A 19505-nucleotide genomic window follows, 5' to 3' on the forward strand; every position below is an offset into this window, starting at 1 on the left:
GACATGTTTTCATTTCTATTGGGTATATATTTAGGAGTGGAATTGCTGGACATGTGGTAACTCCGTATTTGTCCTTTGAGGAACTGTCCGATTGTTTCCCCAAATGGCTGCTGCACTCTTTTACATTCCTACAAGCAGTGTATGAAAATTCCAATCTCTTTACGTCTTTGTCAACATTTGTTATTATTTGACTTTGATTATAACCATCGTGGTGGATGTGATGTGGTATCTCATTGTGGTTTTGACTTGGATTTCCCTGATGGCTTATGATATTGAGCATCTTTTCTTGTGCTTATTAGCCATTTGTATATCTTCTTTGGTGACATGTCCATTCAGATTCTTTGCTTATTTTTACTTTGGTCATTTGTCTATGTACTTTTGAGATGTAAGAATTATTTATTTATTCTTCATATTTTCCACAATGTGAATTTAATATTCTTTTATAAGGTGTCTGCTTTGCAATATTTTTTCCCAGTCTGTGGGTTTTTTTCACATTCTTTATAGTGTTCTTTGAAGCACAATAGATTTTATTTTATTTTATTTTATTTTATTTTATTTTATTTTATTTTATTTTATTTTATTTTATTTTATTTTTTTATTGTTATGTTGTGTTATGTTATGTTATGTTATGTTATTTTTTTAAAGTAGGCTCCATGCCCAGCATGGAGCCCAATGCAGGGGTTGAACTTACAACCCTGAGATGAAGACCTCAGCTGAGACCAAGAGTCAGATGTTTAACCACCTGAGCCACCCACATGCCCCAAAAAGTTTTTATTTTTGATGAAGTCTTATTTGTCTTTTTTTCTTTTGTTGCTCATGCTTTTGGTGTCCTATCTTAGAACCTGTTGCCGAATGTGAATTCATAAAGATTTACCTGTATGTTTCCTCTAAGAGTTTTATAATTTTTGCTCTTACATTAAGGTCTTTGATCAAGGTCTCAGCAGTGGGCTTAAAATGTTTATTAAACCATGTTATAAACAGACATAACTGTCTTCTAGGCTTTGTGTTTCCATTTGTAGAGTATAGGCAGAGTATATAATTCTTAAGGGCCCCAGGATTTTCAGAATGATAAATGATCATTGGCTTCAATTTAAAGTCACCAGCTGCATTAGCCCCTAACAAGAGAGTAGCCTGTCCTTTGAAGCTTTGAAGCCAGGTGTTGACTTCTTTCTAGCTATGGAAACCCTAGACGGCATCTTCTTCCAACATAAGGCTGTTTTGTCTACATTGAAAATCTGTTTAGTATAGCTGCCTTCATTAATTTTCTTAGCTGGGTCTTCTGGATAACTTGCTGCACCTTCTGTATCAGCGCTTGCTGCTTCATGTTACACTTTTGTTATGGAGACCGCTTTTTTCCTTAAATCTCATGAACCAACCTCTGCTATTTGCTAGTCTCATAGTTTTCTGCAGTATCCTCACTTCTCTCAGCCTTCATACAATTGAGCAGGGTTGAGCCTTGCTCTGGATTAGGCTTTGGCTTAAGGGAATGCTAGATTGTATGCTAAGAGTGTGTTTAGTTTTGTAAGAAACTGCCAGAGTGTCTTCCAGAGTGATTGTACCATTTTGCGTTCCCATCATCATTGAGTAATGAATAAGAGTTCCTGTTGCTCTGTATTCTGAGCAGCATTTGGTATTGTCAGTATTTTGGGTTTTGGCCCTTCTAATAGGTGTGTAGTGGTGATCTCACTGTTTTAATTTACATTTCCCTAATAATATATGATGTTGAGCACCTTGTCGTGTTCTTGTTTTCCAGATATACATCTTTTTTTGATGAAGCGTCTGTTCAGATCTATTACCCATTTTCTTTTTTTTTTAATGTATTTATTTAGTTTTGAGAGAGAGAGAGAGAGAGAGAGAGAGAGAGATAGCACACGTGGGGGAGGGGCAGAGAGAGAGGGAGACAGGATCCAAAGCAGGATCTGCACTGACAGCAGAGATCCCAATGTGGGGCTTGAACTCATGAACACAAGATCATGACCTGAGCCGAAGTCAGATGCTTAACCAGCTGAGCCACTCAGGCGCCCCTGTTACCCATTTCTAATTGGGTTGTTTGTTTTTGTATCTTTGAATTTTAATAAGAGTTGTGTATTTTGGTTAATAGTCCGTATCGTCTTTTACAAATATTTTCTCCTGGTCTGTCGCTTGTCTTTTCATTCTTTTGACATTGTCTTTCACAGAACAGAAGTTTTTAATTTTAATTAGCCCAGTTTATTAATTATTTCTTTCAAGGATTGTGCTTTTGGTGCTATACCTAAAAATTCATCATCATACTCAAGGTCATCTAGGTTTTCTCTTATATTATCTTTTAGGTGTTTTATAGTTTTTATAGTTTCGCATTTTGTATTTATATCTGTGATCTGTTTTGAGTTAAATTTTGTGAAACGTAAAATTAGTGTTTAGATTCATTTTTTTCATAGATTCATTTTTTTTTTGGATGTAGATGTCTAGTAGTTCCACTACCATTTGTTGAAAAGAACATCTTTGCTCCCTATATTACCTTTGTTCCTCTGTCCAAGATGAGTTGACTGATTTATGTGGGTCATTTTCTGGGCTTTGTTCTGTTACAGTGATCTGTTTGTATGTTCTTTTGCCAATACTACACTTTTTTGATTGCTGTAGCTTTATAGTGAGTCGTGAAGTCAGATAGTATCAGCCCTCCCACTTTGTCTTCTTTAATTTTGTATTGGTTGTTCTGGTCTTTTGCCTTTTCTTATAAACTTTAAGAAAAATCTGTCAATACCCACAACATAATTTGCCTGGAATTTTGATTGTGATTGGAATCATGTTGAATCTATACATCATATTACGAGGAGCTGACATGTTGACAGTATTGAGTCTGATAAACCATGAACATGGAATATCTGTCCATTTAATTAGCTCCTCTTTGATTTCTTTACCAGAGGCTTATAGTTCTTTCATATAGATTCTGTACATATTTGGTTAGATTTATACCTAAGTATTTTAATTTTGGAGTGTGCTACTGTAAATGGTATTGTTTTTTAAATTTCTAATTCCATTTGTTCTGCTCTCTTTTTAATGTTGAATGATTCACAGAATCTCTATCCATCTACTTTTTTGAAAATGGGGTATTGAAGTCTAATTATTGTTGAATTGTCTATTTCTTCCTTCATTTCTTTCAGTTTTTCTTTCATTTTTACTGGGGCTTTGGTGTTAGGTGCATATAGATTTTAATTATTATGCATTCTTGGTGGATTGACTTATTTTTTTTTTTAATTTTTAATTTTAACATTATTTATTATTGAGAGACAGAGAGACACAGAGCGTGAGCAGGGGAGGGGTAGAGAGAGGGAAGACACAGAATCTGAAGTAGGCTCCAGGCTCTGGGCTGTCAGCACAGAGCCCATTATGGGGCTCATACTCACAAACCGTGAGATCATGACCTGAGCTGAAGTCAGTTGCCTAACCAACTGAGCCACCCAGGCACCCCTGACTGTTTTATTATTGTGAAACATTCCTGTTTGTATTGAGTAATTTTTTTTTGTTTTCATATTGTTTTTAAAAAATATTTTTAAATTTTAATTCCAGTATAGTTAATATATAGTATTACATTGATTTCAGGTGTACAATAAAGTGATTGAACAATTCTATACATTACTCAGTGCTCATCATGATTAGTAAGTATATTCTTAATCCCCTTTATCTATTTCACCCATCCCCCCCCCACCTACCTCCCGTCTGGTAACCATCAGTTTGTTCTCTATAGACAAGAGTCTTTTTGGTTTGTCTCTTTTTTCTTTGTTTTGTTTCTTAAATTCCCCATATGAATGAAATCATATGGTATTTGTCTTTCCCTGATTGACTTCTTTCACTTAGCATTATACCCTCCAGATCCATCCATGTTATTGCAAACGGCAAGATTTCATCTTCTTTTATGGCTGAGTAATATTCTGTTGTGTGTGTGTGTGTGTGTGTGTGTGTGTGTGTGTGTGTGTGTATCTATACACCCCACATCTTCTTTATCCATTTGTCTATCAATGAACACTTGGGCTGCTTCCATAATTTGTCTATTATAAATAATGCTGCAGTAAACATAGGGGCACATTTATCTTCTCAAATGAATGTTTTCATATTTTGAGGGTAAATGCTCAGTAGTGAAATTACTGGATCATGTAGTAGTTTTATTTTTAATTTTTTTAAGAACCTTCATACTGTTTTCCATGGAGGCTGCATCAGTTTGCATTTCCACCAACAGTGCCTGAAGGCTCCTTTTTCTCCACATTTTCACCAACATTTGTTTCTTGCGTTTTTGATTTTAGTCATTCTTAGAGATGTGAGGTGATACCTCATTGTGATTTTGATGTGCATTTCCTTCATGTTGAGCATCTTTTCTTGTGTCTCTTCACCATCTGATATCTTCTTTGGAGAAATGTCTGTTCATGTCTTTTGCCCATTTTTTAATTGGATTATTTGCTTTTTTGGTGTTGTGTAAGTTTTTTATATTGTTTGGGTACTAACCCTGTATTGGATGTGTCATTTGCAAATACCTTCTCCCATTCAGTAGGTTGTCTTTAGTTTTGTTGATTATTTACTTTGCTGTGCAGAAGCATTTTATTTTGATGTAATCCTAAAGAGTTTAGTTTTGCTTTTGTTTCTCTTGACTCAGGAGACATATCTAGAAGAATGTTGTGTGGCCAGTGTCAGAGAAATTACTGCCTGTGAGCCCTTCTAGGATTTTTATGGTTTCGGATCTCACATTTAGGTCCTTAATCCATCTTTTTTTTTTTTTTTTTTATTTTAAGTTTATTTTGGTATGTGGTATAAGAAAGTGGTCCAGTTTCATTCTTTTGCATGTAGCTGTTCACTTTTTCCAACACCATTTGTTGAAGGAAGGTACTATCTTCTATTATGTATTCTTGCCTCCTTTGTCAAAGATTAATGGTCATATAATCAATTTATGTTATGTTATTAAATTTTTTTTTTTTTAACGTTTATTTATTTTTGGGACAGAGAGAGACAGAGCATGAACGGGGAGGGGCAGAGAGAGACGGAGACACAGAATCGGAAACAGGCTCCAGGCTCTGAGCCATCAGCCCAGAGCCCGACGCGGGGCTCGAACTCACGGACCGCGAGATCGTGACCTGGCTGAAGTCGGACGCTTAACCGACTGCGCCACCCAGGCGCCCCAATTTATGTTATGTTATTAATATTATATTATTTCTGGGCTGTATTTTGTTCCATTTATATATATTTGTGCTGTGTGCCAGTACTATACTGTTTAAAAATAATTTTTTTTAATGTTTATTTATTTTTGAAGGAGACAGAGACAGAGCGTGAGTGGGGCAGGGGAGACACAGAATCTGAAGCAGGCTCCAGGCTCTGAACTGTCAGCACCCAGCCCGATGCGGGGCTGTAATTCACCAACTGTGAAATCATGACCTGAGCTGAAATTGGACACCTAACCGACTGAGTCACTCAGGCACCCCTGTATTGTTTTGATTATTGTAGCTTTGTAGTATATCTTGAGATCTGGGATTGTGATACCTCCAGTTTTATTTTTGTTTTTGTTTTTTTCTTCCTTTTTTTTTTTTTTTTTTTATTTGAGAGAGTACGTGCACTCATGAGGAAGGGGCAAAAGGGGAGAGAGAGAGAGAGAGAGAGAATTTTTTTTTTTAATATTTATTGTCAAATTGGTTTATATACAACACCTGGTGCTCATCTCAACAAGTGCCCTCCTCAATGCCCATCACCCACTTTCCCCTCGTCCCCATCCCCCATCAACCCTCAGTTCTCTGCATTTAAGAGTCTCTTATGGTTTGCCTCCCTCCCTCTCTCTGTAACTTTTTTTTTTTTTTTTTCCCTTCCCTTCCCCTATGGTCTTCTGTTAAATTGAGAGAGAGAATCTTTTTTTTTTTTTTTTTTTTTTAATTTTTTTTTTCAACGTTTATTTATTTTTGGGACAGAGAGAGACAGAGCATGAACGGGGGAGGGGCAGAGAGAGAGGGAGACACAGAATCGGAAACAGGCTCCAGGCTCTGAGCCATCAGCCCAGAGCCCGACGCGGGGCTCGAACTCACGGACCGCGAGATCGTGACCTGGCTGAAGTCGGACGCTTAACCGACTGCGCCACCCAGGCGCCCCGAGAGAGAGAATCTTAAGCAGGCTTCATGTTCAGCCTGGACCCCAATGTGGGGCTCAATCTCATAACTATGAGATCATGACCTGAGCTGAAATCAAGAGTCAGACGCTTAACTGACTGAGCCACCCAAGGACTCCTTTACTTTTCAAGATTGCTTTGGCTATTTGGGGTCTTTTGTGGTTCCATACAAGGATTAAGTGTTCCTGGCATTTTGATAGGGATTGTATTGAATCTGCAGATTGCTTTGGGTAGTATGGAAATTTTAACAATATTGGTTCTTCCGTTCCATGAGCATGGAATACCTTTCCATTTGTGTTGTCCTCAATTCTTTCATCAGTGTTTTATAGTTTTCAGAGTACAAGTCTTTCACCTCCTTGGTTAAATTTGTTCTTAGGTATTTCATTGTGTTTTAATACGTTTTGTCTTGATATTACTATAGCCACTCTATCTCTTTTATGATTGTTTGCATAGTAAATCTTTTTTATCTATTCTTTAACTTATAACCTGTTTGTCTTTTTGAGCCTAAAGTGTGTCTCCTATAGATAGTATACAGTTGAATCTTCTTTTTCATGCAATCTAACACAACATATGCCTTTGATTGGATTGTTTGGTTCATTCACGTGTAGTGTTAATAATATGCTTGGATTTATTTCTGCTATTTAGCTTTTTATTTTCTGTATATCTTGTGTCTGTTTTTTTCCTTTAGTCTTTATATTGCCACATAGAAACTTTATGCCCATACAGGTCCATTCCCTACCCCTTCTTTAATGCTGTTACTATTAGGCATATGTCTACATGTGTTATACTCAGCAATATGTTGTTATAGTTAAACTTTATAAAATCTTAGGTTTTTTGAAGAATCTGGCAGAAGGTAGAATAACAAAGATATATTTGTAGCGATTGTTATATTAATCTACTTATCCCTTTTTTGTACTCTTCATTTCTTCCCTTTTTTTGAGTTACTGTCTGGTATCATTTTCTTTTTTCATTAAAAAAATTTTTTTTTTAATGTTTATTTTTGAGAGAGAGAGAGAGAACAAGAGAGACCGTGCCAGGAGGGGCAGAGATAGAGGGAAACACAGAATCCAAGCAGGCTCCAGGCTCTGAGCTGTCAGCACAGAGCCTGATGCGGGCCGAACCCATGAACTGTGAGATCATGACCTGAGCTGAAGTTGGAAGCTCAACGGACTGAGCCACCCAGGCGCCCCATGGGGTCATTTTCCTATTCCATTGCACTCTGTTCCTGTTGATCTCCTTTGTGCTGTCAGTATCAAATACATTTCTATGTTATAGGCCCAACAATACAGTTAGATATATATTGTTTGAAAGGAGAAGTATGCTGTTATACTGTCTTTTGCAATTACCTGCAATATTGCTTTGATTAGCCCTTTTTGTTGTTTTCTATAAGGTTGAGATACTCACTGGTGTCACTTGCTTTCATCCTGAAGAACATCCCTTAGTATTTTCTGTAAAACAGGTTTGTTATCAAGAAATCTTCTCTTTTGTTTATCTGGGGCTTGAATTATTTTTAATTGTGACAAAATAAATATAAAATTTACCATTTTAACCAGTGTGCAGTTTGGTAATGTTAATTATATTAACGTTGTACAACCAATTTTCAGAACTCTTTTCATCTTGCAAAACTGAAGCTTTGTGCCCATTAAACACAACTTCCCATTCCTCTCACCCCAGCCTCTGGTAACCACCATGTTTATGTTTCTATGAGTTTGACTACTTTAGTTACCTCATTTAAGCGGAATCTTAACAGTATATGTCATTTTGTGACTGGCTTACTTCACCTTAGCGTGATGTCTTCAAGGTTCACTCATACTATAGAATATGTAGAATTCCCTTGTAGGAATATCCTTCCCTTTTAATATTTAATTCCCTTAATAATATTCCATTGTATGCACTTACCATATTTTGCTAATCCATTTATTTATCAGTGGACACTTGGGACTGCTGCCAGTTCTTTGGGGTATATACCCAGAAGTGGAATTGATGGATCATATGGTAATTTTATTTTTAATGTTTTGAGGAACTATCTCATTGTTTTCCACAGTGGCTTTACCTTTTGCAGCTCCATCAACAGTGCATAAGGGCTTCAGTGTTTCTACATTCTTACCAGCACTTATTTTCTGTTTCTTTTTTTTTTTTTTTTTGATAGTAGCCACCTTAAAGGGTATGAGGTGGTATCTTGTTGTAGTTTTGATTTCCATTTCCCTGATGTTTAGTGATGTTGAGCATTTTTTCATGTGGTTATTGGCCATTTGTATGTTTTCTTTGGTAAAGTGTCTATTCAGATCCTTTGCCTATTTTTTAATTGGGTTATTTGTCTTTTTATTATTGAGTTGTAATAGTTTTCATTATATATTCTAACTATGACTCTTTTATCAGATATATGACTTGCAAATATTTTTTTCTCCCATTCTGTGGTTTGTCTTTTTACTCTGTTGATAGTGTCTTTTGATGCGCAATTTTTTTTTATTGTCATGAAGTCCAGTTAGTCTCTTTTTCCTTTTGTTACCTATACCAGGAAATCATTGCCAAATTCAGTGTCATGAAGCTTTTGTTCCATGTTTTCTTATAAGAGTTCTCTTGTTTTAGGTCTTACGTTTAAGTCTTTGATCCATTTTAGTTAATTTTTGTATGTCATTTTGGGTAAAGTAGTTTACACTGTATAAGATTTTCACCTTTTTGGTTAATTCCTAAATATTTTATTCTTTTTATTTTATTTTTTTAAATCACCGTTGAACCTTTTTTTTTTAATGTTTATTATTTTTGAGAGAGACTGTGTGAGCAGGGGAGGGGCAGAGAGAGAGAGAGAGGGAGACACAGAATCTGAAGCAGGCTCCGGGCTCTGAGCTGTCAACACAGGGCCCGATGTGGGGCTGGAACTCACAAACTGTGAAATCATGACCTGAGCTGAAGTCGGATGCTCAACTGACTCAACCACCCAGGCGCCCCCTAAGTTGTTTATTCTTTTTAATGCATTGTAAGTGGAATTGTTTTTGTAATTTCTTTTCAGATTGTTTACTGTGTATAGAAATGCAATGGATTTTTGTGTGTTGACTTTGTATTCTGATACTTTGATGAATTAGCTTATTCTAACTGCGTGTGTGTAATCTTTAAAGTTTTCTCTATATAAGACTATATCATCTACAAATGAGATATTTTACTTTGTCCTTTCCAGTTTGGTTGCCTTTTATTTCCTTTTCTTGCTTAATGCTCTGGTTTGAACTTCCAGAACTATTTTGAATAGAAGTGGTGAAAGTCTTTATTCCTGATCTTACAGGAAATACTTTCAGTCTTTCACTATTGAATATGATGTTTGCTGTGGGTTTTTCATATCTTGTTCTTACTATGTTGAGGTAGTTTTCTTCTTTTTCTAGTTTGTTGAGTGTTTTTATTATGAAAGGGTGGTGAATATCGTCAAATGCTTTTTCTGCAGCAGTTGAAATAATCATTTTGTTTTATCCTTAATTCTGTTAATGTGAGCTATTATGTTGATTGGTTTTTATATGTTGAACCACCCTTGTGTTCTTGGGTTAAATCCCACTGGAATATGGTATACAATCCATTTAATGTGCTATGAATTCTGTGCTAGTAAGTTGTTGTGGATTTTTGCTTCTGTGTTTATCAAGGATATTAATGTTAGTTTTCTTGTAGTGTCTTTGGCTGGCTGCTTCGTATCAAGGTAATACTAGCCTCATAGAATGAGTTAGGAAGTGTTCCTTCCTCTTCAATTTTTTGGGAATGTTCTAGGAAGATTGATGTTCATTCTTTTTTTTTTATTAAAAAAAATTTTTTTTAATGTTTTATTCATTTTTAAGACAGAGCGTGAGCAGGGGAGGGGCAGAGGGAAAGGGAGACCCAGAATCCGAAGCAGGCTCCAGGCTCCGAGCTGTCAGCACAGAGCCCGATGCGGGGCTCGAACCCACGAACCGCGAGATCATGACCAGAGCCGAAGTCGGACGCTTAACCGACTGAGCCACCCAGGTGCCCTTGTTCATTCTTTTCTAATTGTTTGGTAGAATTCTGTAGTGAAGCCATCTGGTCCTTGGCTTTTCCCTGTTGGGAGGTTTTTGATTACCAATTCAGTCTTCTTGCTAGTTACAAGTTTGTTCAGATTTTCTAATCTTTCATGATTCAGTGTTGGTAGAATGTGTGTTTCCAGGAATTCATACATTTCTTCTTTGCTGTCCAATTTGTTGGTATAGAATTGTTCATACTGTTCTCTTATAAGCCTTATTTCTGTGCCATTGCTTGTAATTTTTCCTCTTTAATTTTCTGATTTTATTATCTTGAGTCTTTTTTCTTTTTTCTTAGTCAGTCTAGTTAAGGGTTTGCCAATTTTGTTGGTCTTTAAAAAAACTCAGCTATTAGTTTCACTGATTTTTTTTTTTATGTTCAGTATTTTGTTTATCTGTGCTCCATTGTTTATTATTTCTTTCCTTATGCTTGCTTTAGGTTTAGTTCATTGTTCCTTGAGGTGTAAGTTAGGCTATCAATTTGATATCATGATTTTTTTTTTAATATACACATACTACCCTTTTAGCATTGCTTTTACTGTATCACATAAGTTTTGGTATTTTCTGTCTTCATATTCAGTTGTGTCAAAGTATTTTTTATTTTCCCTCGTGACTTCTTGTTTGGCCCATTAATTTTTTGAATATGTGTTTAAATTATACATATTTTGGAAATTTACAGGTTTTTTTCTGTGCTATTGATTGCTAGTTTCATTCTATTGCGATTGGGAAAAATACTGTATATTTCAGTCTCCTTGAATTTGTTAAGACTTGTTTTGTGGCCTAACATGTTCTGCCCTAAAGAATGTTCCATGTGTACTTGAGAAAAATGTATTCTGCTGTTTTTAGGTGGAGTGTTCGGTATATGTGTGTTAGGTCCCATTGGTCTACAGTGTTACTCAGTTCCTCTGTTTCCTTATTGTTCTTCTGTATGGTTGTTTTATCTGTCCATTATTGAAAGTGAGGTATTGAAATCTCTTAATATTACTGTGTTGCTGTGTATTTCTCCCTTCAAGTCTTTAAAAATTTGCCCAATTGATTTAGTATTTGAGTGCATAAATACTTGTAATTCTTATATCTTCTTGGTGATTTGATTTGACCTTTTTATGATTATATAGTGTCCTTTGTCTTGTAATAGGTTTTTTAAAAAATATTTATTTATTTTGAAAGAGAAGGAGAGAACATGAGCAGGGGAGAGGCAGAGAAAGAGGGAGAGAAAAATCCCAGGTAGGCTCCATGCTGTCTGCAGAGCCAGACACGGGGCTTGAACCTACGAACCATGAAATCATAACCCAAGCCAAAATCAAGAGTCAGATGCTTAACCAACTAAACCACCCAGGTGCCCGTTGTCTTGTAACAATTTTTGATTTAAAATCTATTTTGTCTGAACTTGGTATACCACTCCTGTGCTTTTTTGGTTACCATTTGCATGGACTATCTTTTTCCATCCTTTCATTTTTCAACCTATATGTGTCCTTAGATCTAAATTGTTATTTCATAGACAGCATAAAGACGACTACCTTTTAATATTAAAAACGTAGGGAGGGACTCTTTCAAACTTTAATTTATACCAAAATCATTTAATCTCAGATGAAGAGTTGCTGATGACACTTGCTTAGTTTTGAAGCATTCATCTTTTAAATCCTTCAAGCATTTAGGTTATATTCAGAGGTAATGGGGGGGAAGGTTAATCAAACATATGGGAATATATTAAGAATGAGTTTTCTTGATGAAGTCTAAACAAGTAGGTGATAAGAATAGGAAAATCTGGGGAAGGGATTTTTAATAAGAACTTTTCTTTTAGCATTTAATTTTGACTTTTAGGTTTTCTTTAAACTGATAAAAGTGAGGGGGGAGTGTTTTTTTTCTCACACATTGGATTAGTTCTCAAAGTGCTGGTTTCTTAATATTGTGTCATTAGTTTTCTACAAATATCCTAACGAATTGAACTCTCTTTATCAGCTGTTGTGAATCAGCTCTTTTCAAAGGTGATAAATACACCATGGTCCACAACCAGCATTATTGAGCTACAGTGAATAGCCATTTTGAACATTCATTTTGGCATTCTTCTTTCCTGGAAGGCTCAAAGAAGACTAACTGTGCCAAAACATTGGCTATATTGTTACATACTTAGGGATTTCAGATTGCATTTGCAAAACAATTTTCTTTGCTTTTTATTCTTTGTCCCTTAAACATTGCCATTGAAGCAAGACAGGTATGTACCATGGTTGTTTACCTTTAGAGAAAAACCTCTTGGAATAGTTGATATCTTAGAAATCTCTGTAGTTCTTGAATAGATTTTAAATATGCTGGCCTTTTTGTGACCAAAAGCACATTCTTGTAAGTCCTCTGTAAAAATGTTTTGTTAATATAGTAACAGTGTTTTAATTCTGGAAAAAAATATAACTTGAGGTTTCCTTCAGAGGCTCTTTCACATTTGTGGTTAATATTTTGTTAGAATTCATCTTTTCTTGACTCATAACTGCCTGTTTTACTTTTATAACTTCTTCCCCTTTTATGGACATTGTATCTTTATTTTTTTGAGGATCTGAGTTATTCATTTTAAAGTTTTTGAAAATATAGTTTATAATCGCATTTTTAGCAGGAGTGTTTTTTTGTTTTGTCTTTGGGTACACCCTTCTCTATCTGGTGTTCTTGTGGTTGTCTCTACCTTGCCCCTTGTGGCTGCTTTTTTAAAAGAGAGGTCTTTTTTTTTTTTTTTTCAATGTTCATTTCTTGTTTTTAAAAAAAAAATTTTTTTTAACGTTTATTTATTTTTGAGACAGAGAGAGACAGAGCATGAACAGGGGAGGGGCAGAGAGAGAGGGAGACACAGAATCTGAAACAGGCTGCAGGCTCTGAGCGGTCAGCACAGAGCCCGACGTGGGGCTCGAACTCACGGACCATGAGATCATGACCTGAGCCGAAGTCGGACGCTTAACCGACCAAGCCACCCAGGCGCCCCATAATGTTCATTTCTTTTTGAGAGAGAGAGTATGCGATAGTGGAGGAGGGACAGAAAGAGAGAGGTGGGGGATCCAAAGCCAGCTATGCGCTGACACGGGGTTCTAACTCAGGAACTGCGAGATCATGACCTGAGCCGAAGTCAGACACTTAACTGACTGAGCCACCCAGGCGCCCCAGAAGAAGTCTTATATTGAAGCTTTGGGTTTTTATTGTCCAGGGATACTGGAGAAATCTCAGGAACCAGTCCCTGAGCCAGTTGGTGACTTTGACCTAAGTCATTTTTGTTTGATTGCCTTGAATCTGTTCCGTTTGCATTGCTTCAGCCTTGGTCTACAGTCACAGCTTTTATTGTCTTTCACAGGTGAGAGAGCCCTGCTCTAACCCCTGTCTCACAACATGAGCCTTAAGTTTGTTCCCACCGTCCATACTATGAGTTGATTTTAGTCCCCATTTGTAGGGTTAATTTCTTAGGTGTCTTAAATAGTAAGATTTTAAAACCAATAACTTGCTTGTTTCTGCTTGCTTCTTTTACTTCTAGGACTATAGGAGGTTAAGGAACTGCTGTGGTTTATTGGAAAGTATGTTGAGTTCTAACTGGATAACCTTAAGACTTTTTGTAATTTTTTTTTTTTACTTAAAATTTTTTTCATTTATTTATTTTGAGAGACAGAGACAGAGAGTGGGTGGGGGCAGAAAGAGAGAGGGAGGCACAGAATCCAAAGCAGGCTCCAGGCTCTGAGCTGTCAGCATAGAGCCAGATGCGGGGTCTGAACCCACCAACCGCGAGATCATGACCTTAGCCGAAGTCAGACGCTTAACCAACTGAACTTCCCAGGTGCCCTGTTTTTTTATTTTTAAGTGAAAGTAGTAATTTGGACAGTGGTTGTGAAGTTGAAATGTTATGTATATGAAAGTACTTTATAAACTTAGAAATATAGCTAAAGTTTAGATTTTATTATTGTTTAACAATAGTGATTGTTTATCACCATCGTTCATCACTATTTAAATCTGCTTTTGATTTTCAGGTTGTTCCATTGACCTGTCATGTATGGCAACAGTCACTATATCAAGACAATAGTGGTATACAGATTTCTGATGCTAATGTAGTCTCTGTGAAAAAAACAGCTCAGTGGGATTCTGGAGATGATCAGGTATGTCTTATGTAACTGGGAAATTATTTTTCTTTTCATAAGCTGCATGAGAAATTCTGATTCAGCTTTGAAGAATGGTAAGGGGTGAATTACTTTAATATTCCATTTTTCTAATAGATCTTTGATAATCTTAGTTATATAGAATAGCATTTCACTTTTTTTTGTCTCAGGACTCCTTTATATTCTTCAAAAGTATTTTAAGTATCTTTTATTTATATGGACTATCTATATTGATATTTAGTTTACTAGAAATTAAAACATTTAAAAATATTTTTAAAATAACAAACCCATTATATATTAATATAAATAATGTATTTTAAAATGAAAAATAACTATTTTCCAGGACAACTAGTTGGGAGAGTGGCATTGTTTTATATTTTTGCATATCTATTTATTGTATGTATTGTATGTATGTATATGTAAAATAACGAATTGGCTTTTATGACGGCTGAGAATTCTCAAGATTCACAACCTGGAGACCCAGGAATGCTGATAGTATAGTTGTAGTCTGAATCCAGAAGCCTGAGAACCAGGAGAATTAATGGTGTAAGTTCCAGTTCGAGTCTTGAAGGGCTGAGGACCAGGCCAGCTGATGGTGTAAGTTCTCTGAATCTGAGTTTAAAGGTAGGAGAATACCAATGTACTAGCTCAAAGACCCATCAGGCTGAGAGAGTGAATTCTCTCTTGTTTAGCCTTTTGTTCTGTTCAGGGCTTTAAATGGATTGGATGAGGCTTGGCCACATTGGGAAGGGCAATCTGCTTTACTTAGTCTGTGGATCAAATGTTAATCTCATCTAGACACACAGACATACAGAATAATGTTTAACCAAATATCTGGGCACCTGGTGGCTCAGCCAAGTTGACACATAAAATTAACTATCACAATTGGATTCTGTTATCTGCTTCTGCATTTAGTCTGTTGGGATACGTTGAAGTATATGAAGAAAATCTGGCCTTACATAGATACATAGAAAAGGGAGGCCCACATAGATGCCTGAAAGAGCATCTATGACTTCCAGATATCCTTGGACCACACTTTGAGAACCACTGATCTAGAGCATAGTTATAAATTTAGAAGAAATAGAAAAATTGTGAGCAGATAGGGAAAAAGTTCATACATGTTTGTTGGAGGAAAAATGCACCCTTACTCAAAATGGTTAAATATTTAAGGTTGATTATCTAATAAGTTGGGTGTCAGATTTCTTCTGGTACCTTCAATTTCCCCTAAATTGCAGTGATTATTTATTTGATGCAAAATGTGGAAGAAGGAGATTTGCTATCATCAATGGCAAGGGGTTAAAAGAAACCTTAACAGAAAATGCATAGCACTCGGGGCCATTAAATGGAAGGGGGATTGCAGTGGATTAAATTGTGTGCCCCCAAATGTGTTGAAGTCCTAATCCCCAGTACCTTAGAATGTGTACTTATTTGGAAATAGGGTGATTGCAGATATAACTTAGATGAGATCATACTGGAGTAGCGTGGACCCTTAATCCAATATGACTGTTACAAGAGACAAGAACAGTATGCGAAGAGAGAGACACCCAGGTAGAAGTTGGCCCTGTGAAGACAGAGGCAGAAGTTGGAGATAGACTTGCACAAGCCAAGGAATGCCTGGGGTTACCAGAGGGTAGAAGAGGTAAGGAAAGATGCTCCTCTAGAGGCTTTGGATGGAGCATGACCCTGCCAACCCTTGGTTTCAGACTGCCAGCCTCTAGAACTGTGAGAGAATAATGTTGTTTTGAGCCGTCCAGTTTGTGTAACTTTGTTATGGCAGCCCTAGGAAATGAATATAGGGATATACCCCCAAATAGTTTAATATTCTCTGAGGACATGTTTATGGTAGAGCATGGTTTAAAAATAGATATCCTACTTTTTGTTCCTGTCTTATGAAATCTATGCCATGAAAAAAATACATACACAACGGATAGGTCCTGTAGCTCTCCATTTCTGCCTTTATGCCTGGATTCCTTAGCATAGCTGGAGCATTATGCCACTTTCTAATTTCCTCCCCTCTTTTCTCCTTTTTATTCTGCTCATTCATCTTTATTGCTCTTGTCTAAGTTAGTTTTCATTATTCATTAAAAACTATAGCTCTTGCTACACTGTTCTCAGTTTCTTTCACTTCAGCTTACATTACTCATGTAGTGCCTAAAACTCTTGGATCTTTGATCTAACCTGCAGAGATCTTTTCCTACATTCCTCCTCCTAAACCTCTCTTACCCCCATTAGGTTATTCATCTCATGTCACAGTCTAGACCATGTCACCTCCAGCAACTTGAATACAAATGTCTCATCCTCTCTTCTCCTCCAACTGCTGTTTGATTTAATATTCTGCTCCCTGTTAAATGAAACTTTTAAGAGTTTTCTCTCCATTTCCTGCTATGTTAACCTCATTGATGTATAATTTAATATAGTAAACTTCACTCTTAGGTATACAGTTTGATGAGGTTTCACAAATATATACAGTCATATAACCACTATCACATTTGAGATATACAAGACAGCCATCACCTCAAAAAAGTTCCCTTGTGCCACATTGTAATCAGTTATCTCCCCCATCCTTAGTCCTTGGCAACCACTGATCTGATTTCTGTCCCTATAGTTTTGCCTTTTCAGAATTACAGTGTATAGACTTTTGAATCTGGCTTCTTTCACTTAGCACATGCTTTTAAGATTTATCCATATTGTTGTATGAATCAGTAGTTCTTTTTAATTTTATATTGCTGAGGAGTATTCCATACAGGTATAGGTTTTTGGGTAGACAAATGGTTTCATTTCTCTTGGGTAGATACTTAGGATTGGGATTGCTGGCTGGTAAAGTAATTGTATGTTTAATGTTATAAAGAAAGTGCTAAACTATTTTCCAAAGTGGTTGTGCCATTTTGCTTTCCCCCACAGTGTGTGAGAGTTCTAGTTGATTTGTGTCCTTGCCAGCTCTTGGTATTATCAGTATGTGTGTACGTATATATGTATGTATGTATATATTTTAATTTAAATTCAAGTTAGTTAACATATGGTGTAGTATTGGTTTCAGGAGTAGAAATTAGTGATTCATCACTTATGTACGACACCCAGTGCTCATCCCAACAAGTGCCCTCCTTGATATCCATCATCACCCATGTAGCACATCACCACCCCCCAGACCCTGCCACCTTCCCTCCAGCAACCCTCAGTTTGTTGTCTGTATTTAATAGTCTCCTATGGCTTGCCTTCCTCTCTGTTTTTTTTTTTTTAATGTTTATCTTTTTAAAAAAATTTTTTTTAACGTTTATTTATTTTTGAGACAGAGAGAGACAGAGCATGAACGGGGGAGGGTCAGAGAGAGAGGGAGACACAGAATCTGAAACAGGCTCCAGGCTCTGAGCAGTCAGCACAGAGCCTGATGCGGGGCTCGAACTCACGGACCGTGAGATCATGACCTGAGCCGAAGTTGGACGCTTAACCGACTGAGCCACCCAGGCGCCCCTAATGTTTATTTATTTTTGAGAGAGAGAGAGAGAGAGACCGAGCATGAGCAGGGGAGGGGCAGAGAGAGAGGAGACACAGAATCTGAAGCAGGCTCCAGGCTCTGAGCTGTCAGCACAGAGCCTGATGCGGGGCTCGAACTCACAAACTGTGAGATCATGACCTGAGCCGAAGTCTGATGCTTAACCATCTGAGCCACCCAGGCGCCCCAGCCTTCCTCTCTGTTTTTATCTTATTTTATTTTTCCTTCCCTTCCCCCATGTTCATCTGTTTTGTTAAATTCTACATATGACTGAAGTTATATGATACTAGTCTTTCTCTGACGTATTTCACTCAACATAATACACTGTAGTTCCATCCACATTGTTGCAAATGGCAAGATTTCATTCTTTTTCATCACCAAGTAGTATTCCATTGTGTGTGTGTGTGTGTGTGTGTGTGTGTCTGTGTGTGTATATGTATGTGTATACCAGACACTCCATATCTTCTTTCAACGTTTATTTATTTTTGGGACAGAGAGAGACAGAGCATGAACGGGGGAGGGGCAGAGAGAGAGGGAGACACAGAATCGGAAACAGGCTCCAGGCTCTGAGCCATCAGCCCAGAGCCCGACGCGGGGCTCGAACTCACGGACCGCGAGATCATGACCTGGCTGAAGTCGGACGCTTAACCGACTGCGCCACCCAGGCGCCCCTCCATATCTTCTTTATCCATGCATCAGATGATGGACGTTTGGGCTTTTCCCATAATTTGGCTATTGTTGATAGCACTGCCATAAACATTGGGGTGCATATGCCCCTTTGAATTAGTGTTTTTATATCCTTTGGATAAATACCTAGTAGTGCAGTTTCTGGGTTATAGAGCAGTTCTATTTTTAATTTTTTGAGGAACTTCCATACTGTTTTCCAGAGTGGCTGCACCAGTTTTTTTGTTTCAAATTTTTTTGCCATTCTAGATGCATTATGGTATCTCATTGTGGTTTTAATATGCATTTTCCTAATGACTAATGATATTGTGCATCTTTCTGTGTGTTATTTGCCACCCACGTTTCTTCTTTAATATAGGGTCTTTTAAGATCACTTCCCTTTTTTTAATGGCTGATTTGTTCCACTTGTTGAATTTGGGAATTCTTTATAAATTCTAGATGCAAGACCTTTATCAAACATGTTTTGCAAGTATTTTCTCCCACTTTATGGTTTTTTCTCCAAATTCTATATATCTTTTAAGCGCAGAAGCTTCAATTTTGATGAAGTTGGTGTATTGATTTTGTTTTTTTTTATGGTTTATACTTCTTGTGTTCTGAGAAATACTGGCCTAATCCTATGTCACAAAGATTTTTTCCTGTCTATTTTTCCAGCACAAGATTTCTCAGCCTTGGCCCTTTTGACATTTTGGGCCAGATGGTTCCTTATTGTGCGGGGCTGTCCTGAATGTTGTAAGGTGTTTAGCAGCATCCTTGACCTTTCCCCATTAGACATCAATAATATTTCTCCATGTTATAAACTTGAAAAATGTCTCCAAAAATTGCCAAGTGTCCCGTGGTAGAGGGGAGAGGGTGGTGTCAAAATTTTACTGAGTTGAGAACCACGGTTTCTGAAGTTTTATAGTTCTAGCCTTTATATTTACATCTATGATCCATTTTGACTTGGTTTTTGTATGTGATGTGAAGGATCCAGCTTCATTTTTTTACATATGAAGATCTAATTGTCATTCCACCACTGTTTGCTGTAAATATGGTCTTTTTCTCTAGTGCTTACTTGGCATCTTAATCAAAAACGGATTTGGGGTGCCTGG

At 36.9% G+C, this 19505-nt stretch overlaps 1 protein-coding gene across 4 annotated transcripts in view; it reads left to right on the forward strand.

Moving 5' to 3' along the window:
- ALMS1 (ALMS1 centrosome and basal body associated protein) overlaps nucleotides 1-19505 on the forward strand; it is a 225545-nt gene that overhangs the window by 4504 nt on the left and 201536 nt on the right. For all 4 annotated transcript variants that reach the window (XM_030310857.1, XM_030310858.1, XM_030310860.1 and 1 more), the window contains exon 2: nucleotides 14118-14243. In XM_030310857.1, coding sequence (XP_030166717.1) covers nucleotides 14118-14243 — 126 coding nt within the window. The remainder of the gene's footprint in view (nucleotides 1-14117; nucleotides 14244-19505) is intronic.

Source organism: Lynx canadensis, chromosome A3 (genome assembly GCF_007474595.2).
Source record: "Lynx canadensis isolate LIC74 chromosome A3, mLynCan4.pri.v2, whole genome shotgun sequence".
Lineage (NCBI taxonomy): Eukaryota > Metazoa > Chordata > Mammalia > Carnivora > Felidae > Lynx > Lynx canadensis.